Source organism: Thalassophryne amazonica, chromosome 2 (genome assembly GCF_902500255.1).
Source record: "Thalassophryne amazonica chromosome 2, fThaAma1.1, whole genome shotgun sequence".
Lineage (NCBI taxonomy): Eukaryota > Metazoa > Chordata > Actinopteri > Batrachoidiformes > Batrachoididae > Thalassophryne > Thalassophryne amazonica.
In genome coordinates this window covers 5,047,204-5,072,972 of record NC_047104.1, presented here as the reverse complement: position 1 = coordinate 5,072,972, position 25,769 = coordinate 5,047,204, and the positions used below count along the sequence as shown (strand labels likewise).

At 41.5% G+C, this 25,769-nt stretch overlaps 1 protein-coding gene across 2 annotated transcripts in view; it reads left to right on the top strand.

The window, feature by feature from the left end:
* Positions 1-25,769, top strand: part of map2k5 (mitogen-activated protein kinase kinase 5) — a 171,874-nt gene that overhangs the window by 59,799 nt on the left and 86,306 nt on the right. For both annotated transcript variants that reach the window (XM_034183198.1, XM_034183191.1), the window contains exons 9-16: positions 9,156-9,195; positions 9,302-9,370; positions 9,604-9,685; positions 16,548-16,609; positions 21,139-21,187; positions 21,306-21,379; positions 23,195-23,245; positions 23,333-23,404. In XM_034183198.1, coding sequence (XP_034039089.1) covers positions 9,156-9,195; positions 9,302-9,370; positions 9,604-9,685; positions 16,548-16,609; positions 21,139-21,187; positions 21,306-21,379; positions 23,195-23,245; positions 23,333-23,404 — 499 coding nt within the window. The remainder of the gene's footprint in view (positions 1-9,155; positions 9,196-9,301; positions 9,371-9,603; positions 9,686-16,547; positions 16,610-21,138; positions 21,188-21,305; positions 21,380-23,194; positions 23,246-23,332; positions 23,405-25,769) is intronic.

Genomic DNA, 25,769 nt, shown 5'->3' with positions numbered 1-25,769 from the left:
TCCACGCTGTCATTCAGCAGTTTGAACCCACCTTCTTTGCTCCTGGCCTTGGTTCCTTGTAAACACAGTATGTATACCTTTCTCCTGTCCATCGTGTCAGCCAGCTCTCTCCCTTTACCAGTCAGACTGCCAACCTTCAAAGTCCTAACTCTCACTTAAACACATTCTCCGCTTTGTTGTCTTCTTCACCCGACTAGTGCAGTTGTCACCGGCACCCTGTTGGGCAGCAGCACCGCTGGTGATGGTTGTTAATCTGGGCCTCGACCAATCTGATATGGAAGTTCTGTTTGTGATCTGCATGTTTGGTTTGGCAAAATTTACCCCCGACACCCTTCCTGACCCAACCCTACTCATTTACCCGGGCTTGGGACCGGTGCTCAGAATGCACCAGCTTGTGCACCTGATGTGGCTGAATTATCGACTGCTTCAAGTTGTTGATTTAATACCTTTTTTCACCCTCTTACACGCTCAGACTACTCGGTCATAACGCGTCTCCTCGTGTGATGGTGCTTTAGTTAACATCATCTTAAGTAAGAGGCCGCCCTCACGTTTAAGTGATTGTGGTTTAAAGGAAGTCTGAGACATCAAAGTGTTAAGAAGGTTGTCCTCCTGCACAGTTACCTGTTTTGACACGTGTTGTTGTTGTTGTTGTCTGCCTTGCAGTCGCTCCCGTTTGGTTGGGGTCGCCACAGCAGATCCAGCTCAGATCTGCATTGAGATTTGGTACACATTTACGCCAGACTTGGTGTTGAGAATAAGAAACCAAATTGCTCGATAGTTGAGGTTTGACATGTTGTGACTGCTCTGCATTGTGTTGTTGTAATTTTGACTCCTTCCACTCAGAACACGAACTCACGATCTCTGTCCAGTCGGCTAAAACCCGGGCGGACACTGGCCTGAGTGGCCGGAGAATCCTTTTGCTGCAGAGGGAATGAGGCCTGTTGACTACCATATGCACAGTGCCTCCTGCTGGCCTCCGTCACACAAATAATATAAAGGCCCCTTTAAAATAAAGCATGAGCAGTACGATGTAAACTAACTGTATAACCCTCACAAAAGCAAGTACCATATTTTCTGGAGTATTGGTCACACTTTTTTTAACTCGTGTGGGAGTTCCTGCAACTTGCATACAAAAAAAAAATCACACCTTTGTTTTTTGGTAATAGTAGTAATAATGGCGATTTATGTGACATAAAAGAATAAATGCCACTAATAAAAACTACGCAACAGCAATGAACTAAAATCCCAAATTAAAGAGGTGATAATACAGAAAACAGGTGCAGCTTGTACCCCAGTGCAACTTATACTCTGTGTAAGCCTCAGACTGGCCCGTAACAACACCACAACAAACAACCCAAATAATACAACACCTAATTCAAGTTGGAAAAGTTGTTTCCTACCTTAGTGCGACTTCTGGCACTGAGAGGAGTCAGCCGGTCTCTCGTAGTCCGGACAGTAGGAGCCGAGTCCAGGCCGGAAGGTGGTCATCAGTCATGGTGGATCTGTGCTTTGACTTGATGATTTTCATATGTGAAAAGGCAGACTCACACAAATATGTTGATCTGAAAAGTTTGTCTGAGGTTGGGGTGCTTCTCTTCCTGCATTAAATTCCAGAATTGGACATTCATGCCAGGTGTCAGTGTCATTTTTCAGTGTGAGGATCTCATTCTCTACAGCACAACTATCCAGGGTGAAGAGTGATGCCACTTTGGATGTTATACAATCCACATCTATGTTTCCCCAAATGGAAAACAGACAACAGGTTCAATGGTTGCAAAAAATCAGTATGCAGATGTTTTTGTTGTTTTTGTTTTTTTTTTGTTTTTTTTGCACCCATTGAACCTGTTGACAGTTTTCTCTGATTTGTCCTTTCTTACAAGAAAGGCTACATCCAAGAGCTATTGACTGTCTTCTAGCTGTGCATATTCAGCATGCTTTGAACATTTCAGAAATTCTTTAATTTCAGGCAACAATTCAGAAAACTGTTCCAGAAATTTACCTCTCCTGAGCCACCTGCAGTGGGGTAAAAAAGTATTTAGTCAGCCCCTGATTGTGCAAGTTCCCCTACTTAGAAAGATGAGAGAGGTCTGTAATTTTCATCATAGGTACACTTCAATTATGAGAGACAAAATGAGAGAAAAAAATCCAGGAAATCAAATTGTAGGATTTTTAAAGAATTTATTTGTAAATTATGATGGAAAATAAGTATTTGGTCAATAACAAAAGTTCAACTCAGTACTTTGTAACATAATCTTTGTTGGCAGTGACAGAGGTCAAACGTTTCCTGTAAGTCTTCACCAGGTTTGCACACACTGTAGCTGGTATTTTGGTCCATTCCCCCATGCAGATCTCCTCTAGAGCAGTGATGTTTTGGGGCTGTTGCTGGGCAACACAGACTTTCAACTCCCTCAACAAATTGTCTATGGGGTTGAGGTCTAGAGACTGGCTTGGTCACTCCAGGACCTTGAAATGCTTTTTACGGAGCCACTCCTTCGTTGCCCGAGCGTTGTGTTTGGGATCATTGTCATGCTGGAAGAACCAGCCACGTTGCATCTTCAGTGCTCTCACTGATGGAAGTAGGTTTTGGCTTAAAATCTCACGATGCATGGCCCCGTTCATTCTTCCCTTAACACGGATCAGTCGTCCTGTCCCCTTTGCAGAAAAACAGCCCCAAAGCATGATGTTTCTACCCCCATGCTTCACAGTAGGTATGGTGTTCTTGGAATGCAACTCAGCATTCTTATTCCTCCAAACGCGACGAGTTGAGTTTTTAATAAAAAGTTCTATTTTGGTTTCGTCTGACCACATGATATTCTCACAATCCTCTTCTGGATCATCCATATGCTCTCTGGCAAACTTCAGACGGGTCTGGACATGTACTGGCTTAAGCAGGGGGACACGCCTGGCACCGCAGGATTTGAGTCCCTCTCTGCGTAGTGTGTAGCCTTTGTTACTTTGGTCCCAGCTCTCTGCAGGCTCTTCAAGAGGTGGAGAATGCATTTAGAACCGTCTTAAAGGTAATCATTTGTCAAGTTTGTATTGTAATAGCTTGGTAAAACAGTTGCATGTTCACTCCTTCTAATGAGTAGCTGTAAAATTATGTTTATGATGGATTTAACATCTTATTATAATTGATCAGATGAGCTGCGCTGTGATGCGGTACGCTAACGCAATCACTTACACTCAGACTCAGTATTTTTTAATTGTTTGCGCAATGTTCACATAATTAATGTGTGACAGAGATTTTGAACATTTCAAAATTTTCTTTGGGCACTTGCATGAAGCCACGCACAGTTTACAATGGTTTACAACAAAATTGAGAAGAGTTTACTTTCCTGCACTGCAGAGTGTGTCAAAGTGCCTTCATCTAGCTTCTCACACCCTTTCGACCCTGCACGTGTGCAGATAGAAAGAAGTGCGTGACATTTTTTTTCTATGTGATTGACTGGACGTCAGCCTGCCATCGACTGGTTGGACACTCCAGAAGTAGGAGATTGTCTTTTGGAGTGCAATACAGTGGGGACCTTGTGTGCTCTGTGGTTCCTGTGGTAGCCATGAAGGCCAAACAGGAATGCTGAACATGAGATGGCAAATGGGTCCATGGTGAAAAAAGAAGTCCTCAACAGCGGATCAGGTGGAGGAGGTGATGCCTTGTAACCCAGTGGCTGTTACAGTGGAAGAAGGCTGCAGCAGGTCCTCACACCCCCAGTCATTGGCCAGCCTAAGGACCTTTCAAGGGCAGCGTGTTTGTCAGCATGCAATGATGTTCCCACTTTAAACAAACCTATGCACAGGCATTGCCAGATCAACCCTGGATGTAGAATTCCACCATCTAATCCAGGAATTGACCAAGAGTCTATCTTCCTCACCACTGAGGGATTTCTGTAACATTGCATCCTCACATTTTGATTTGATGGAAAAACAGAAGTATAACAAAACATTTAATTTGATTGTCCTTAAAATGAAGCCTTACAGGATCAGGGGAGAATCAAATTGACCCAGCGCTGGCCCATGGTTGATTAAACCTTTTGGAAAATACGAGGTCTATTAGAAAAGTATCCGACCTTATTATTTTTTTCAAAAACCATATGGATTTGAATCACGTGTGATTACATCAGACATGCTTGAACCCTCGTGGGCATGCAGGAGTTTTTTCACGCCTGTCGGTTACGTCATTCACCTGTGGGCAGTCTTTGAGTGAGGAGTGGCCCACCCTCTCGTCGATTTTTTCATTGTTTAGGAATGGCTCAGAGACTGCTGCTTTGTTTGATAAAAATTTTTTCAAAACTGTAAGGCACAACTGAGTGGACACCATTCGATAAATTCAGCTGGTTTTCGGTAAAAATTTTAACAGCTGATGAGAGATTTTGGTCTGGTAGTGTCGCCGTAAGGACGGCCCACGCCGCCTGACGCCGATCTGCGCTTCGAGGCGGCAGCGTCTCGCCGTTTCAAGTTGAAAACTTCCACATTTCAGGCTCTGTTGACCCAGTAAGTCGTCAGAGAACAGAGAACTTTCAGAAGAAGTCGGCATGAGGAGTTTATTCGGACATTCCATTGTTAACGGACATTTTGTAATGAAAGAACATGCGGGCAGAGTCGCATGTCGGGCCGGACCCGAACGCGGGGGGTCGCGACAGGAAAAACACCTCCGTTGGAAACCTTAACGGGCAAGTTGGAACATGCCCAAGCTGTTAAACAGTTTCTCAGTTACTCACTTGTTGAAAGCCATCAAAAGCCGCCTGAATTTTACAAATGGTTTTCAACACGGAGGTGTTTTTTCTGTCGCAGCGCACACAGATTCGCCGAGTCGTCACGGAAACGACTCGGCGAATTTGCGCGCATGTCTTTTATTAAAAAATGTCCTTAAACAGTGGAATGTCCGCATAAAGTCCTCATGCCGGCCTCTTCTGAATATTCTCTGTTCTCTCACGACGTCCTGGGTGAATTAGGCCTTAAATTAGGATGTTTTCAGGTCGAAACAGGCCGACGACGGCGCCTGGAAGCGCTGCGCGACGTCCCGCTCCGTGGGAAGTCCTTACACCAACAGAAACACCCCATAATCTCTCATCAGCCGTTAAACTTTTCACCGAAAACCAGCTTAATTTCTCGAATAGTGTCCACTCGGATATTCCTCACAGGTCCAGAAAAAATTTTGAAAAGCAATGCGCACCGTCTCGAGCAGCGTGTGAAACAAAGGAATTCAGCCGAGAGGGCAGGACCACATCTCACTCAAGGCCTGCCCACAGGGAAATGACGCCACCGACGCGTGAAAAAACTCACGCATGCGCACGAGGGCTCAAGCATGATTGGTGTAATCGCACGTCATTCAAATCCATATAGTTAAAAAAAAAATAAAGGGTCGATTTATTATCTAATAGACCTCGTATAGTTTAAATAAGTCGACAACATGAACACAGACAAAAAACTTTGGCTGAAAGTTGTTTATTATTCAGTCTCCAACAAAGCATGGCATCCTTCAAAGAAAACAGTCAAAAACCAGAACCCCACTGTGTTGTGGAGGTGTTTTAGTTCGTAGGACTGTCATGAGCATAACCAGAGTTTTGTGTAGTCCAGTCCTCCTCACAGTGCTGTGTGCTCTCTCTGCAGTCAAAAACCACTCTGTGATCTAACTGTGGCTAAATTCCTGACGTGGCACTAATTGGTGTCTTTAATTAAAGGCCTGGACCAGTTTAGAGCTGTCTGACCGAACAGCAAGGCGATACTCCAATTTAAGTTGCATTAATCACACCTTACACAATGTGCATTCTCTGTGCAATGACTCCCTGACAGGTGAGAAGCCAGGTATCATGTTAACCAAGCCTGCTCACAAGAAAACCAACCTGTGCCTCCTCCTCATCACCTGACAGCTGTTGGACAGACTTTGTCCTTCAGGGTTGTACGTTTCGAGATCCCAAGGTATTGTCCCGACTGCCGTGAACTAACCTTCAAGGGTTGTAACTAAAGCCGGCATTCTGGATGAAGGAGTTTGATAATTAAGTTGTTTCAGGCCCAGTCTGGCTGCTGCTTCACTTGCAACTCAAAACTCTGTCTGGAACAGCGAGCGACAGGGTAGACCAGATCCACTTTTGTGGTTTGACCTTTGGCCTTGATGTGAAATGACAGAGCGTTTCGAAAAGCTAACGTAGGCTGCTTGGAAATCAGCGAAATCTTTATTGCATTATTTAAGCTCTTCATCGCTCAACTGATTTTTTTTCCCCCCCCCTCTGAGGTTTTTATGTTTTCATTTTTTTTTTTTTTTCTAAAGCAGTTATATTTTGGACATGATTGACAGACGACTGAAGACATGTCTGTTCTCCTCTACATATAAGTTATGAGGAGAACATCTTTGATGTGCATGTATTCAGCGGCATTGTTTCTACCATGTGCTGTATTTTCTACAGGGTATTTCGAAACCTTTTTATATGATTCGTTTGAGATCTCAGTAAGTACTTTGTCTCCACAAGTGAAACTAATCAGGCTTAATGTTGAGCAAAATAAGATTTATTCATCAAACTTTTACTGAGAAATTTGAAGGGATGTGGATTTCTTGAAAGATTTCACAAGTTTTCAATATGCGCACCTCATGACATGGTACACGTCAAGTCTGTCAATCTGTCATTGGAGGAATCTGCATTTCTGCACCTGCTCTTCTCATGGACGTCCTGGGATTTTGCACAAATGTTTCCCAAACCCCACTCAACCATCTCTGATACTGGTGGTCACCCATGCAGATCCTTTTTTGCAGACAGCCTTCCTCTTTGAACCTTTGTGGCATATCCAAATCTGCATTGCAGTTGGTGCATTTTTAACACATTCTCTCACAAATGCACACTGAACACTCTCATTATACTGTGTTTGAGAAAACTCTAACACACAAAATGCCTTTTCTTTTCCAGTGATTAGCATAAAGCCATAAAACATCAAACATAGAATTTTGACTTGGTTTTACACATGCTGTTAAAATTTGAGGTCATTTGAATTCAAATTTGTCAAGTTACTAGATTACAAAATTATACTATTTTTTTCTGAAACACTCTGTGTTATGAACTCAGTGTAATTTTTATTGTTAAAGTGGATTATATGGGTTTGTAACAGTTTGTTTGATTCTGTGTGTAACTGTATTTGTTCAAGCACTTTGAATTGCAGCTGGTACTAAAAAATGTTAAATAACGCTAATATTATGTTATGTGGAACTTTAATTCCTGCCCCTGAACACTCTGTGACTGGCTCACTTTTGTTGTGCCTTTCTTCACCTTTTCACATCATTCCTTTCTCCTACAGATGATTAACCTTACAGTGTGTCTTGCAACAACCATATTTGCTTTACAGTCTGAATACACAAAATCTTATGCATGTACTCAAATTTGCATGTATATCTTCAGAGCCTCAGTGTGGTCCAGAGAACATAGATCTCCTACATACAGTAGAGCTGCAGGCCATGATCAGGTTTTTGCACCAACACATGATGTATAGTAGTGTTCAGAATAATAGTAGTGCTATGTCACTAAAAAGATTAATCCAGGTTTTGAGTATATTTCTTATTGTTACATGGGAAACAAGGTACCAGTAGATTCAGTAGATTCTCACAAATCCAACAAGACCAAGCATTCATGATATGCACACTCTTAAGGCTATGAAATTGAGCTATTAGTAAAAAAAAAAAAGTAGAAAAGGGGGTGTTCACAATAATAGTAGCATCTGCTGTTGATGCTACAAACTCAAAACTATTATGTTCAAACTGCTTTTTTATCAATCCTGTGAATCACTAAACTAGTATTTAGTTGTATAACCACAGTTTTTCATGATTTCTTCACATCTGCGAGGCATTAATTTTGTTGGTTTGGAACCATGATTTTGCTGGTTTACTAGTGTGCTTGGGGTCATTGTCTTGTTGAAACACCCATTTCAAGGGCATGTCCTCTTCAGCATAAGGCAACATCACCTCTTCAAGTATTTTGACATATCCAAACTGATCCATGATACCTGGTATGCGATATATAGGCCCAACACCATAGTAGGAGAAACATGCCCATATCATGATGCTTGCACCACCATGCTTCACTGTCTTCACTGTGAACTGTGGCTTGAATTCAGAGTTTGGGGGTCGTCTCACAAACTGTCTGCGGCCCTTGGACCCTTAAAAGAACAATTTTACTCTCATCAGTCCAAAAAATATTCCTCCATTTCTCTTTAGGCCAGTTGATGTGTTCTTTGGCAAATTGTAACCTCTTCTGCACATGTCTTATTTAACAGAGGGACTTTGCGGGGGATTCTTGCAAATAAATTAGCTTCACACAGGCGTCTTCTAACTGTCACAGCACTTACAGGTAACTCCAGACTGTCTTTGATCATCCTGGAGCTGATCAATGGGTGAGACTTTGTCTTTCTGGTTATTCTTCTATCCATTTTGATGGTTGTTTTCCATTTTCTTCCATGTGTCTCTGTTTTTTTCTGTCCATTTTAAAGCATTGGAGATCATTGTAGATGAACAGCCTATAATTTTTTGCACCTGCGTATAAGTTTTCCCCTCTCCAATCAACTTTTTAATCAAACTACGCTGTTCTTCTGAACAATGTCTTGAACGTCCCATTTTCCTCAGGCTTTCAAAGAGAAAAGCATGTTCAACAGGTGCTGGCTTCATCCTTAAATAGGGGACACCTGATTCACACCTGTTTGCTCCACAAAATTGACGAACTCACTGACCGAATGCCACACTACTATTATTGTGAACACCCCCTTTTCTACTTTTTTTTTTACTAATAGCCCAATTTCATAGCCTTAAGAGTGTGCATATCATGAATGCTTGGTCTTGTTGGATTTGTGAGAATCTACTGAATCTACTGGTACCTTGTTTCCCATGTAACAATAAGAAATATACTCAAAACCTGGATTAATCTTTTTAGTCACATAGCACTACTATTATTCTGAACACTACTGTAAATATCACCAGCTGTTAACATCAGATTAACGTCCACACGGACGTCTGCGTGGATGTCTGTGTTGCTCTGTCCGGCAGTTCCAGCAGTCATTGACGCATGTGCCGGTGGTGCACATTCAGTGTTGTAATGAGGTTTCAAAGTCTCGGCACTAAAGGCACCTGGTTGAGTGACCGTTTAATAAAACAGAACTAAGTGATGTGTGTTTTGTGTGTGTAGAGCGTACCATCTTCTCAGCAAGAGGGTTTTAGCTGTCAAGGTAAAGATTTTTTTTTTTAAACTGTACATATATTTAACTCATTCACATAAACAGTTTAATAGAACTAGTTCTGTTTTTCCACCTTTTGACTCATCTTTGGTTGCAGGTCATTCCTCTGGACATCACAGTGGAACTACAGAAGCAGATCATGTCAGAGTTAGAAATTCTCTACAAGGTCTGTCGCACTTTCTGTCTAAAGTCTCATCACATTTGTGTAGTTTAACTTCTTGGCTCTAGTTTTAAGGTGTAAAATGAGGATCATTGATTCAGGAGCACATGGAATACTTCTGAATAGTTTTTTTTTTAATCCATAGAGTGAGTATTTACTGATCCTGTCCAACGGTGACTTCTCACTTTGGTATCTTCCACATCTGAAGGTGTCCTAATCCTGTGTCATTTGTCTTGCAGTGCGATTCGCCCTACATCATCACTTTCTTCAGCGCCTTTTTTGTTGAGAACAGGATATCCATATGCACAGAATTTATGGACGGTGAGTTTTCTCCGGAGCTGAACCTGATTCTGCGTTTCTTCTCAGCTGCTTTGCAGCCCAGACTTCAGGGGTCTCTCCTCTCTGCACCATGTAGCCATTTACACCTCATCACATCAAGAGAGTGTCTGTGAGCCGCTTAGCTTGACCATGTGCTAAAAGTGTCTTGGTATTTGTCAGCTTGTCCACAAAATACATCTACATACTCCCCAAGACCCCTCCAATATCCATGTGAGGGGATAAAGAGGTGGCCCAGCATTACTCCTCCTGAGGCCAAGCCCAACCTCCCCCCCCCTTAAAGACGGGGAGCCCCCACGTCTTGCTAATCCAGAGGTGCTGTCCCAGACGTCTAGGCAGCACTACATGACAGCCATCATCGTTTGCTTTTTTTCTTTGCTTGAAGGAAATGAGGCTCGACAGCCTTTAAATTTTCAGGAATTACTATTTTATGCTTGTGCATTTTTCACTCCATTTAAAATCCTTTAAAACACATTTCTTCATGTACAGTAGAACTGAAGTGTGGTGAACGTGTTTACATGAGATTTACTCACTCATCTTCAACCGCTTAGTCCAATCAAGGGTCACGGGGGGCTGGAGCCTATACCAGCAGGCATAGAGCGCAAGGTGGGTTCACCCTAGACAGGACGCCAGTCTGTCACAGGGCCACAAACAGACAAACAAACACATTCACACCTACGGACAATTTAAAGTTTCCAGTCCATCTCACCTGCATGTCATTGGATGTGGGAGGAAGCTGGAGGACCCGGAGGGAACCCACACAAACACGAGGAGAACACGCAGATTCCACGCAGAAAGGCCACAGGTGGGAATCAAACCCATGACCTTCTTGCTGTGAGGCAACAGTGCTAACCACTAATCCACCATGCTGCCCTACATGGGATTTAATCTGGTTAAATTAAGACTAATACGATTTTTAAACCATCATTGTGACAGTCCCTCAGTGGAGAGGAAGACAGAATAGAATTCATTGGCATTGTGTGGGGGGTTTGTAACAACAAAATTGGGGGTGCTCCCACAGAGCTACTGTCAGGGCTGTGAAAACTCATCGGACTAGTACTAGATGATGTGACTTTTTTATTATTAATCAAGACTTTCTTTTATTGGACGACAGACATTGTGGCTTTGAATGGATTTACATGAATTTACACAAGAATGTAAATTAGTTTTTATTAATGTAGACTTTTTTCATGGGAAAAAAGACACTGTGGATTTACAGGAATTTACACAAGAATGTAAGTTAGTTTTTATTAATGTAGACTTTTTTCATGGGAAAAAAGACACTGTGGATTTACAGGAATTTACACAAGAATGTGTGACTTTATACTATAAGGTGTGTTATCGATATTTTACGCTGATTTTCAAAATATTCTACAAGCTTTAGCTGTGGCTTTTGAAATGCTGTAACAGTCTTTTCAGTCTTCTTGAATTTCATGTAGTTTAATTGTTCTGAGTTAATGCATAATTTGGTTTACAATTAAAAGGAAAATCATACCAGGTCCTACTTCCACATCATATTCTGTTATTTCAACATTAACATTGACAGTTTGAATGAAAGTGTTATGTGTCGGACGCAGCTCGGAGAACCGACCAGCGTTTGAAGGACCCAGTATGAAATAAGCAGAGCACGGTACAAAGGCTAACTGAATTTAATACATAAAAGTGATACAAAAAATAACAAAAGAAAGTGCGGTCTGGCGTGGTGCGCTCCCAGCAGCGCTAACGGTCCGGAGCCAGAAGCTGTTCGGACCCAAGGACCCCGCCGACACCCCCCAGGTGGCCGCAACAAACCGAGTCTGTGAAAGAAGGAACCATTATGTGAGTCCACACTCTACACACAGAGAGAACACTTAAAGGTGTACAAACAGCAAACACTTCCTGGCTTGATTACTAATCAGCTTCCCAACCTGCAGGCATGGAACATCCAGTTCACAAAACTCCACTGCAGTGGAAGCTGATACATGACTAACATACAGCTCAATATAATAAAGGTGTGAGGGACACCACATTTACTGACTGTATAAATGTTAGTCACAAAATCTAACGTACCTCAGGAAGTGTGCTGACGAGCGTGAGACCTCACCCCCTCCTCTTTCACAGACCGTGCATCAAACCCTGGACGTTCTCTGCATCCACTGATGATGAGATGGCTCCCGAGACGACGATCTCACCCGTCTGGTCACAAGGTCGAGTCTCTGGCAAATACACACTGTATACTCCAGTCTTAAATGCCACCATGTTCCAATCCATATAGATGCACCTCAGCTGTGAGTCCTGACGAGCCGCAGGTGATCAGGGTGAGGTCCTGATAACCTCAGCAACACAGCCACTCAGTCCCAAATGCAAGCCACCTGGAAGGAAAAACAAAAGACAGAAACAAAAAGGCAGCCAGGCCCCCCAGCCATACAACAGAAAGGTTGAGTCTAGGATCATTTTAATATGCACTTCTTTTGAGATTTTTTTTTCTCCCAGGAGATGCTGAAAATGTATCATTAGATACAAAATTAATTTGGTTTCTGGGACCCCACAGACCCTAAACCCCGACTTGATCCCCTGCAAATTTTCCTGGGATTTCACATTTTTCATTTCACAGCCCTGTACTGTACACCACAAAAAAGAAAAAGAAATCATCTAATACACCTAAAAAAAGTTTAAATATGAAATATGTACTATATATGGAGCCGTGGTTGATCCAGAGATGCCTGTGCATGGGTTTGTTTAATGTGGGAATGTCTTTGTTCAGTGGCAAGCACACGGTCCTTCACTTAGCCTGGTCCAATGGCTGGGAAATCTCAGATGATCAGGGTCTGAGGACCTGCTGTAGTTCACAGTAAAACAGGAAGTGTTGAACACTTCCTGCCATGGGTGGAGCTAGAGTGGAGACCAGGGTTTCACTGGACTCCCCTGAAATCTGATTGGTCACAGATGATTGACATGTCACGGCACCAGACGTTTGTTTGAAAGAGCTGCATTTTCAAATCAGTGAATCACATTGACTGCTAGGTTCCTCCTGTCCAGTAGTTGGTGCTGTGTACCACAAAAAAAGTTCTAATCCACCTTAGTAGAAGAAGAAAAATTTTGCCTCAGATTTGAACTGACCACGTTGTTTGAACTATGGACTTCTAATCACACCAAACTTATATTGGTAAATAAACAACCCTATTTTATGTCAGAAATGAGGTCCAGCTTGTTAAAGGCAGCATTTCTCCTTTAATTCATTTTGCCATGTCTGTCTGTTAGCGGTTTAAGAGTGCAAACATGTTTAAGCTAACAGACAGCAGCTGGTTCATGCTCAGTTAGCTTATTAGCGCAGCAGGTAACTGAAACAATCCTTGAAATGGTGATACAAGCATCAAATTCTGCACAAATACAGCTGGAGCAAAATTAATGGAGCAACTTTAACCTTTGACCCCTGTACAAACTGAAACTGATTTTTGTCACCATTCTTATCATTTATCATTCTTATCACTGATCATATTTCCATCCCCTGACTTGTCAAAAGAAAACTGGCAATAAAACTGATTATTATTTACAGGTTTTATCAAGTTTTAGAGATTTGCTTTCAGTTTGAGTTTGAGGAAGATAATTTTAGAAATTTTAATTCCTAATTTTTTGTTTTTCTTGTATTAAAAATGGCATAATCAAATTAAAATGTGTGAAATACCACATGTTCCAATACTTTTGGAGGGCACAGTATCCTGCAAAATGAGTGTGGTATTATTACTGTTTTGTTTAAGAAGGTTTAATTTTCACTGTTGCTGCACTTTGTGTCAAATCATAGTCATATCGTATATCATATTGATATGACAATTCAGTAAGGTATATCTTCTACTATGTATTCCAAATCTAAGGTGGAACTCTACTAGTGTTTACTAAGGTACACTGAAATATCTAAAAAAAAAAAAAAGAGAGAGAGAGAGAGAATTTCCACTTAGGTTCCTGGTCTTGAGAACCAGGGATGGTAGGTTGAAAAGCTTTGTTATCCCATGGGAACTCTCCCTACCCACCTAAGCGGCTCAGGAATATGGACAGCATGTACACTCAACAAAAATATAAACGCAACACTTTTGGTTTTGCTCCCATTTTGTATGAAATGAACTCAAACATCTAAAACTTTTTCCACATACACAATATCACCATTTCCCTCAAATATTGCCATATCAAGATGCTGATTAGACACCATGATTAGTGCACAGGTGTGCCTTAGACTGCCCACAATAAAAGGCCACTCTGAAAGGTGCAGTTTTGTTTTATTGGGGGGGGATACCAGTCAGTATCTGGTGTGACCACCATTTGCCTCATGCAGTGCAACACATCTCCTTCGCATAGAGTTGATCAGGTTGTCAATTGTGGCCTGTGGAATGTTGGTCCACTCCTCTTCAATGGCTGTGCGAAGTTGCTGGATATTGGCAGGAACTGGTACACGCTGTCGTATACGCCGGTCCAGAGCATCCGAAACATGCTCAATGGGTGACATGTCCGGTGAGTATGCCGGCCATGCAAGAACTGGGACATTTTCAGCTTCTAAGAATTGTGTACAGATCCTTGCAACATGGGGCCGTGCATTATCCTGCTGCAACATGAAGTGATGTTCTTGGATGTATGGCACAACAATGGGCCTCAGGATCTCATCACGGTATCTCTGTGCATTCAAAATGCCATCAATAAAATGCACCTGTGTTCTTCGTCCATAACAGACACCTGCCTATACCATAACCCCACCGCCACCATGGGCCACTCGATCCACAACATTGACATCAGAAAACCGCTCACCCACACGACGCCACACACGCTGTCTGCCATCTGCCCTGGACAGTGTGAACCGGGATTCATCCGTGAAGAGAACACCTCTCCAACGTGCCAAACGCCAGCGAATGTGAGCATTTGCCCACTCAAGGCGGTTACGACGACGAACTGGAGTCAGGTCGAGACCCCGATGAGGACGACGAGCATGCAGATGAGCTTCCCTGAGACGGTTTCTGACAGTTTGTGCAGAAATTCTTTGGTTTTGCAAACCGATTGTTTCAGCAGCTGTCCGAGTGGCTGGTCTCAGACGATCTTGGAGGTGAACATGCTGGATGTGGAGGTCCTGGGCTGGTGTGGTTACACGTGGTCTGCGGTTGTGAGGCTGGTTGGATGTACTGCCACATTCTCTGAAACGCCTTTGGAGACGGCTTATGGTAGAGAAATGAACATTCAATACACGAGCAACAGCTCTGGTTGACATTCCTGCTGTCAGCATGCCAACTGCACGCTCCCTCAAATCTTGCGACATCTGTTGCATTGTGCTGTGTGATAAAACTGCACCTTTCAGAGTGGCCTTTTATTGTGGGCAATCTAAGGCACACCTGTGCACTAATCATGGTGTCTAATCAGCATCTTGGTATGGCACACCTGTGAGGTGGGATGGATTATCTCAGCAAAGGAGAAGTGCTCACTATCACAGATTTAAACTGGTTTGTGAACAATATTTGAGGGAAATGGTGATATTGTGTATGTGGAAAAAGTTTTAGATCTTTGAGTTCATCTCATACAAAATGGGAGCAAAGTGTTGCGTTTATATTTTTGTTGCGTGTATAAACAGCTGTTCGGGAAGGAAGAATTCATGTAGTGGATCAGCTGCAGCTGGTAGAAATAACCACACATAGTGAGTCACTGTGCATTCACATGGACTGATCAATTTACTGCTCTGATATATTCAATCATCTTTACTTATTTATTCCCTGTTTTGACAGTTTTCTGTTTATATATATATACTATATATGCATACATATATATACATATACATATATATATATACATATATATATATATATATATATATATATATATATATATATATATATATATATACACACACAAGGGTGCACATAACTGGTACTCATTGTGCTCAACATCATTGATGCACAGCAGAGGGAAACACTTTTCTTAAACCAAAAGTGTTGCGTTTATATTTTTGTTGAGTGTATATAAGTGACTTTTACATGACAGTTTATATGACAATATTGAGATACGATCATTTGGCAATATTGTACAGCCCTACTGTCAACTCGCTGAAAACTTTGAATATTAATTTACATCTACATAAAAAAAAAAAAATTAAGTGGCGGGGGGTTAAGACGGCTGCAATTAGGGAGGTCAGCTGAAAAGAGTATGGGGGCAGAGACCCTCCAGAAGCTGAAAGGCAAAATAAGACAAATGCTTAAAAAGGTGGTGGTGGTGGTGGTGGGGGGTGTCAGAGCAGACGTCCCCCCCCCCCCCAAAAAAAAAAGCTGAAAGGTTTTAGTCATGCTCCCAAGAACAGTTTTACTGAAAAAAGTCTGAAGGACCTAAATGACATGGTGAGATGTTGACAAGCTTTGTTCGTTCATGTCCGTGGCATATACATATTAAAAGTAATAACACAATGTATTCAACAATAAACACCTTTAATTTGCCAAAATGCAGTAGTTTCAATAGATGAACACTTTCAAAACATGTCCTGGGTGCCACTAAGATTAAATGTAATAAACTTCACTCTGATTTGGCAGATACTGTAAGCAAAATAAAACCTAATTAATAGCAAATAAAATAAATGGAATCTGACATCAATATCATTGTAATCAATCAGATTTAAGTATTTATATGCAAAAAATCTATTTTGATAGGTACTTTTGGTGGCCATCTTGAAAAATGGCCGCCACTTTGAATTTTTAAGTGTCTAGTCAGAATCACCACGCCAGATTTGGTGCTTGTACCACCAAAGGCATGATTTTTCCTTTTCTGCTTCAGTCTGAGTTTAGAATTTGAAGAAAATGTTTCACGTTAAAGTCGATGACTGAATGTTGTTGTTTTTTTCTTTCTGCAGGTGGTTCTCTGGATGTGTACAAAAGAATCCCTGAACATGTGCTGGGCCGGATTGCCGTGGCGGTATGTTTTCATGTCATACGTACGCGCTTTGTCCGTTTAAAGCTCGTGCACCATGCTGACAATTATCAAAGTGGCTGGAAAAAATTTTTGTAATGATTTATTGTCAGAGGAGACACCCGCCATCTTTAATCCTCCATTTATTCCTTCACTCGTCAGTCACGTGTTGTTTTGTAGTCACATCATAGAGAAGCTGTAAGGAAAACCGAAAAAAAAGTAAAACGTGACTGTTCCAGTGGAATTTTTTTTTTTTTTCTAAAGTGATCTGAAGTCCTCTTTTGTTTTCTTTTTTGTTCTTCCTCCTTCTCAGAGTTAAAACTGTTATTTTGGTAAAAGTGTCCTTGATGTCGATAAAAGGACATTTCTTTTCCACACTTATTACCCTCCTCTTTCTTCCACCGACCACAAAATTTGTCCGTAATCAAACGGTGACAGCTATTAGTCGGTGCTAATTCTAAATCACAGCTTTGCCTTCTATTCACTGTCACAGTTGTTAATTATCGTAGAAAGAAAAGCACCCAGGAGGGTGTGAGTGAAGTGTGCACTCAGCGTTTGATGGACTCCACCGTTACGTTTTGAGGCAGCGTTATTTTGGAGAGCTGTCATCTTTTGTTCATTTATCGCAGAAGATGGTGGAAGTTAGAGATGAATGACATGAGGCCACAGTACGTAAACGATTAAAAAAATAATAAAAAATTTGGTTGGTTTGTCTGAAAAATCTGCCTCATGGATTCTTCCACTCTTGCCTGCAGGTTCTGTGTGTTTGTTTGTTTTTCTTCTTCACACTTTTTGTGACTGTGGGCTCCATTTTCACTGCACCTGCACCTTCTGCATCTGTGTAGAAACAACACAGTCTGCCACTTTATTAGGTACACCTTGCTAGTAACCAGTCTGTCCGTCATCCCCTGACCTCTGACATCAACAAGGCATTTTCATCCACACAACTCACTCACTGGATATCTTCTCTTTTTTGGACCATTCTCTGTAAACCCTAGAAATGGTTGTGGGTGAAAATCCCAGTAGATCAGCAGTTTGTGAAACACAGACCAACAACCATGTCATGTTCAAAGTCACTTAAATCCTCTTTCTTCCTCATTCTGATGCTCGGTTTGAACTTCAGCATGTCGTCTTCACCACGTCTGGATGACTAAATGCACTGAGTTGCTGCTGTGTGATTGGCTGATTAGCTATGTGTGTTAATAAGCAGTTAAAGAGGTGTACCTAATAAAGTGGCCGGTGAGTGTAGCTCATACTCAATAATGTATTTTGTGCAGGTGAACATAGTCATATATGTCATAAATCATAAAGAAAGAGAAAGTCAAAGTGAATTTCTTTGACAGTTTAATCTTTGTTAGTATCTATGCTCTTAAAAACCTTTGTAATGTCCATATTGGGTGCACACCCTGAACAGACTGGCGTCCTGTCCAGATGAAGCCCTGCCTCACACCCTATGACTGTGGGGACGGGCTCCAGCCCCCCATGACCCTTAGCTGGAGTAAGCAGTTGAAGATGAGTGAGTGTAACTTCACATGGATTTGTTGCCTTTTAGTTGTCACCACCTTTGCATTTTGCTTTCTCTAAAACTTCTGAGCATCACTTAAACGTATTGATTTCATGTCACCTGTGATTGCAATTTCATTGAGAGCAAACATGGGCCTCCTTTTGGAGACCATATTGGACATTCCTCAAATGAACTCCCACAGTTTCTTTGTGTCACACGTGAATCCATTTTCTTCTACCTGTTCCTCTTGTTGTATCCTCATGACCCTCAGTTGCAGATGAAAGTCCTTTTTTGCAGCCTTCAGAGTTATCGTGTCTCCTGATTTGGAAACCATTTTCTTCTGATTAATAGATTCTTCTCTTGTGATATGAGGTTATTATTTAAACAAGACGACAGGTTTCTGTGGTACGATCAAGTCTACACAGTAGGAGATGTAAGCGCTGTGTTTGTCTCCATTCTTAAAACAAAATCATCCTCATCCATGCAGTGACGTCGTTTGAGTCTGAACAACTGTTTGCTCGACTTGAACACTGACAGATTATTTGGGGAGCAGGAGAACCGATACAAATTCTTTATTGTTATTGTAACAACTACAACGAAAAGTAAGGTGCAGCCTTTTCAGTGCAAATATAAACCTGTGGATAAGCAACATGCAGATGTACAAGGTCGAGGGAAGAAAAAGAAAATAAACATAAAATCTAACAGAATAAAAACGGTATGTGCAATGCACAAATTAAAAAAGAAATTCTCAGTACGTAGTAGCAAAAAATTATATATGAAAATGACAAAAGTGAGAACAAAACTGTTGATGTTTCAGTGGCAGCGGATATTACACATAAACAGATATTTCCCTCATTTCCAGTGTGTCATGTGACCTGACTGTTTGGTTCCAGAGGCATCCAGAGCTCTAAGAGCAGATGAATAGAAACTGTTTTTCAGTCTGTTTGTTCTTGCTTTAGTCGTCCTGTACCGTCTGCCTGATGGCAGCAGCTCAAACAGAGCGTGTCCAAGGTGGGACGAGTCCTTTAGGATGGCGTCGGCTCTCCTGAGACAGTAAGAGTCATGAAGGTCCCCCAGTGTGGGTAGAGGTCACCCAGTGATCTTCTCTGGAGCTCTTTCCTGTTTGCCCCCATGCAGCTGGTAAACCACATCCAGAGGCAGCATGTGAGGATGCTCTCCAGAGCGGGAAAAAGACACCAGACATCTCTGGTTGATGTTTTTTTTCCTGAGGATTCTCAGAAAGTGAAGTCTTTGCTGTGCCTTCTTTACCAAGTGTGTGGTGTTCCTGTCCCAGGTCACTTTCTCCTCTGTGCGGACTCCCAGGAAACAGAAGTCCCTGACCCTTTCCACACAGGTCCCCCCAATGATAAATGGGCTGAATATCTGTTTGGTTTCTCCTGAAGTCTATGATTAGCTCCTTGGTTTTGGATGTGTTCAGGAGCAGGTTATTTTTTCTACATCACACCGTCAGCTGTCAGCTGTTCCACCTCATCCCAGTAGACGGACTCATCTCCTCCAGTGATACAGCTGACCACTGTGGTGTCATCTGCATACTTAATGAAGGTGTTGCTGGTGTGGACGGGGTGCAGTCAGAGGTGTAGCGGATGAAGAGCAGCAGGCTCAGCACGCAGTCTTGAGGGGAACCGGTGCTGAGTGTGAGAGCTGTGGATATGTGGGGGCCAATCCTGACTCTCTGTGAGCATCTGACAGAAAGTCCTTAATCCAAAGACGTGGACTGAGGTAGACCAAGGTTCAGCAGGTTCCTCACGAAGCCGTGGGGGAGAATGGTGTTGAATGCTGTACTATAATCTACGAAGAGAAGATGGGTGTAGTTACCCTGTTACTCCAGGTGGGTCAGTGTGGTGTGGAGGGCAGAGGTCACAGCATTCTCTGTTTACCTGTTGGCCTTGTAAGTGAATTGGTTTGGGTCATTTGTGGAACCTCACTTTCCGGTTTTACAATCAACAACTTTCACAGCCATCTGTGTCATGGGATAGTAGGCCAGTCTTCGTGGAAAACTTCCTGCCCCCTACTGTTCTGGTGCTGAATTGCATTGCAACACCCACCAACGTGTTAAGTCCATCGGAGAACCTTGTAAGGTTCACGGCTGCATTGAAGCGATTGCGTGGCCACTGAGTTATGCAGTAGTAGAAGCATAAAAAGGTCTTAATGGTTCTTACCATCCAGACGAACACTAGCACTTATTAAATGTGCCCACTATGTTAACTGATAGCAAGTGATGAACGAGGACGCTTCAGACAGACAGGTAACACGTGGTGAGAGTCCTTCTCCATGTCACCAGCCGGGCAGCAGCACAGGCTAATATTTTGAGACATATTTGGCTGTTTTTGTGCTGTTTCAGCGACAACAACAGCGTTACAGGTTGAGATGGATGTCATGTTTTTGTAGCTGCTCGAGCTGTCGGCATGTTTGGAAGCGTACAGAGAGACACAGTGACAGTAACTTGTCCTGTACGTGACTGTGGGTCTGGCACGTGTATAATTTGGTCCAGGGTTCTCTCCAGCACAGTTGAGCATGGTGGGGGGGGGTGCTATGCTATGATTTGGGCCCTTATGATGTGATTTAACCAGCACAGGGAGGCTTTTCTGTTTTGTTTTGTTTTTTTAAGGATAGGTCGCATGTTATTAAAGTCCCATTTAGCAACACAAAGTTGCCCTCAAAATGTAGGAAATAGTGTTTCAAAGGGTTATAAATTTCAAAATTTTCATGGGGGGGTGCCCCGGACCCTACTGCCATACTTGCGCCTGCCACACTCAGTGCGCGGTTGTGTCCCGCTAAATTGCCCCCTGTGCTGTGAAAATATCCCGGTGAGATCACCTTGATCTTTACAGCTCCTGTGAAAGCAGTGCTGCACAAGAGCTGCCATTCACAGGTTTGCCTTGTGCATGCTGTCAGTGACTCGACTACAGCAGCAGGATTTCTTTGCTGCTGTAGAAACACATTACTGTAACAATAGCAACATATACAGAGTGAGAGAAAAATGAGCACATTCAGTCTTCTGTGCTTTTAGGTAGTCAAAGGCCTGACGTATCTGTGGAGCCTGAAGATACTTCACAGAGGTGAGTAAGGCAGCACAGCACACTGTTATTCAAAAAGAAAAAAACCCCGGCAGACCTGATGAAAGACGAGCGGCAGAGTGCTGATGTTGCAGTTCTATCAAGCACTTTGTCTCTGCAGATGTCAAACCTTCCAATATGCTGGTGAACACCCGAGGACAAGTCAAGCTCTGCGACTTTGGTGTCAGCACGCAGGTACGCTGATTTATTTGTGCGAGCTTTAGTGAAGTAAAAATAACCGGCGCACTGTCCGCCGCAGATGGCGTGCATACGGTCAGTCTGTCAATCACAGCGTTCGTTTTAAACTCAGAACGTCAGTGATGTCCCAGGAGGCTTCCCCTCACATGAACGTGTTCCCGGGCTCCATTGTTCTGCAGACTAAAAAAAGGAAAAATCTCTGGTTGTAATTATGAGGCGCAGACAGTGGAGCAGCCTCCACTGTCTGATATGTATTTGATAAATGTGAGGAGCGCGTCGTCATCGCGGCTTCATATTCACCTTTGTAATGCAGTCATCAGGGACAAACCTTCAACAGTCCCCCAACCCTCATCCCCGGGGAGCCCGTGTCCTCCTTCAGCGCCAGCACCCAAAAATATCAGTCATTTTCAACACATACGTCTTCACATGTTGTAATATTAAGGCCCGGACTCTTGGGATTTTATATTCTTTTAGAACAGGAATATTTTTCTAAATACATTCTCTAAAAAGTAATCCTGTGGCTTTGTATATATCACAGTAAGAAACGGCTATACAGACTTAATAAAATCTCTGAAACTCATTCAATTTTTTAAGTTGGATATAACAAATGAAATGCCTAAAAATTAAGTTAATTTTATCTTAACTTTACATTTATCATTTGAGTTTATTTCATTGAAATAAATTAATATTTGCTTAACAAATTATATTTTTTGAAATATACTTAATTTCATTCAGAATATTTGGAAAGGACTAATATACTTAATACATTCATTTAGATTTACCAAGATCATCAAGTATATCAAAAAAGGAATTCACAGCTTTTTAATTTGCTCAATATTTTTAAGTGTAAAAATGTTTCACTCAAAAAATTGACTAGAACACTAACATTTTTTTAGAGTGCAGATTTTACCTTAAAACATTTTGTCTTAAATCTATTTACACATTGCAGAAATGCATAATCTTACTGAGCATATTTACATAATTTGTAGCGCCCCTCCCTCCCCTACATCTTAAAAAACACACACACCCCTTGAGTTCTTCTTCTTTTATCTGTTAATGGAGCAGGTGAAAAATTCACTTAAGGTGTCTTGAAATAAGGTATTGAAATCTGCTGAGAATTTGGAGGTTTATGTTACTAGAATTGGGAAACTGCATCTTTTACAAACAACGCAGCAGCTTAAAAATCTTATAGTGAGTCAACAAAAGGTTTTTCTTCTCCAATATGACTCAATTCTGTGGAGTCCACAAACATAAAAAACAAAACCCCACTGATCTGGACTCATTAGCGATTCCACGGACCCTTGAGTGTTAAAACGACATTTCCAAGACACTTTCACTTGAGATTTTTAAGATTTATTGTAATGAGTCCTTGTATCTTATCCACGCAACAATTGTTGTGTGTCGCTGCACTGGTCACAGCTTCACGGTGGAGAAGAAAGACTTTATTAAAAAGTTACTGTAACATAAAATCTAGGTTCATGGGTACTGACGGACACGTGGGAAACCTGAAGCCTAGATTTCACACCGTTTGTCTTCAGTGTTTGAAGGCATCTTTCCAGAAGAGACATTTCATGTAATATCTTATAAAACAAAAGCATACCTTTTTTCTTTTTTGGTAATCAATAACAAATTATGCCTGTACAAGTTATTGATTAGTAATTGATGATTGACTCACATCATCATCTTTCTCTTTAAAAAACACAAACATAGAGCACAGTTTGGGTTAATAATTGTAGTAATTATAAAAGTAATAATAAAAGGTTAATTATTTTGTGATTGCTGTTTTTCACTCTGGATGTGTTTCATTTGCAGCTGGTGAATTCTATCGCCAAAACCTACGTGGGAACTAACGCGTACATGGCAGTAAGTTCACCTGGTCAGAGGTGAATTTATATTGTGACCTCAGACTTTGTCATTCTGCCCTCTGATTGGTTTGTTTTGGCTCCACAGCCTGAGAGGATATCCGGGGAACAGTACGGCATCCACGCCGACGTCTGGAGTGTTGGCATCTCTTTTATGGAGGTACTGAAACTTGTTCCCTGCATTTTGTTGTTACACTGCACACTGATTCTGACCAAATCATTTAGATCAAGATTTAAAATTTTCTCAGAATATTTTTTTTTTTTAGTTTAAGGACAGATTTTTGAAGCAGAGGATTGAAAAAAATAAATATAACACAATGCTGAAATACCCTCAGCCGTATGACCATTCTCTTCTTTATCATTTGCAGTTATTTAAATGGTATCCCTGTGCAAACTCTCTCTCTCTCTCTCTCTCTCTCTCTCTCTCTCTCTCTCTCTCTCTCTCTCTGTACATATATATATATATAGAGAGAGAGAGAGAGTTATTTACATTATTAAGATCTTACTGTCTTATGTGCAGTTTGTACATGTTCAGTCAAGCTCCTCTATTTTGCCACGTGATAATTTCACAAGGACACAATGGAAATAGACGTTTATTGTGTTATCTGAGTATCATTTATACAGTCACCTCTGTTTGTGTACAACCCCAGTTCCGATGAAGTTGGGACGTTGTGTAAAACGTAAATAAAAACAGAATGCAATGATTTGCAAATCCTCTTCAACCTATATTCAAATGAATACACCACAAAGACAAGATATTTAATGTTTAAACTGATAAACTTTATTGTTTATCACAACACAACGTCCCAACTTCATTGGAATTGGGGTTGTACATTGATGTTACAGAATAAAGTCAATCAATCAGTCATAAACAATATTTTATTTACGGTTTAACCACGTCTGCATGAGGGTGTGCATGTGCGCATATGTGAGCTTACGTGAGTGGAAGTTAGCTTTGAGTTAGCGGAAGTGTACATGCTCTATGCCCACAAGATGTCTTGTAAATCACTCCAGACGTGTTATCAGGTTACAAAACCAGCATTTTCAGTTTTCGAAGTGTTTATTTCTCACTAGCTTTTACATAATATATGAGAAACATGTTAGATTTACACATAAACAAAGCGGATTTGGAGCGCCAGAGACAGAGCAGCCAGTGACGTCAGAGTGCCGCGCTACTGTGACTGACTGTCACCTCTGCCCCTCAAAAAAAAAAAAAAATGGATTTTCATGATTCATAGCATTAAAAATAGGAAACAGAATGTGACTTTTTAACCTGTTAGAATAGGTCAAGGTTTGAACGTGTCCATGGTCTGTGTCTCAAGAATGTTCCATGTGAATTTGAAGACTCTGGAAGTAATAAGACTGGACATATACTGACAGACAAACAGACACAAAGCCTTTGCAGTACCCGATGGCCATATTTGATGGCCTCGGGTAAAAAGCAGGAAATTAATCTATAAAGTGAGATTTTGTTTGATGTAATTTGTGGGAATGCTATGTATGGAAGCATCTGGTGATCAATATTCAAATAAAAAGGAAATTTGAAAATTAAAAAGCCTTTCTACTAATGCTTTTTCATTTTTAAATTTGCTTATTAATTTTTATTCCAAGGACTGCTCTGGGGGGTGGGGGTGGGGGGTCCTCACAAACGGCCTTTTGTTTTGTGTTGTGTTTTTAATTGTCAGAGGACGTGGATACTTGAAGATGAAAATGAAAGTAGGTTGATTGAATTTTAATTTTATTTATGAGTCAGATAATGTGGCCATGTTTTGAAAATTAAAAAGCTTTTTTACTGATGCTTTGTAATTCTCAAATTTGCTTTTTCATTTGAATATTGAGCACCAGATGCTTCCATACATACTATGTGGGTTTTCTTTACCTTTTTTAGTCACTTTTAAGAAAGTCTGGTGGAATAGTGATTAGTGTTAAATGTGTTGTACTCCAAAGGGCAGGTGTTAATAGGTTTTGGCTTCAGCTTGTGGTTTTTCAGTTTTAGATGATTATTTTAATCATGTTATTCTAAATCAAATCTGAGTTCCCATTGATTGTTAAAAAGTCTTAAAGGCATTGAATTTCTTCATCTAAAAATAATTAAAATGTCTTAACTGGGTAGCGCGGTGGCTTAGTGGTTAGCACTGTTGCCTCACAGCGAGAAGGTCGTGGGTTCAATTCCCGTGGCCTTTCTGTGTGGAGTTTGCATGTTCTCCCCGTGTTTGCGTGGGTTTCCTCCGGGTGCTCCGGTTTCCTCCCACATCCAAAGACATGCGGGTTAGGTGGATTGGACTCTTTAAAATTGTCCGTAGGTGCGTGTGTGGGTGTGTCTGTTTGTTTGTCTATTTTGTGGCCCTGCGACAGACTGGCGTCCTGTCCTGGGTGTACCCCGCCTCATGCTCTATGACTGCTGGGATAGGCTCCAGCTCCCCGCAACCCTTAATTGGACTAAGCGGTAGAAGATGAATGAATGAATGAATGAATGTCTTAACTGTCCTTTTAAAATGCCAAGACACAAGAGATTTTCTTCATGT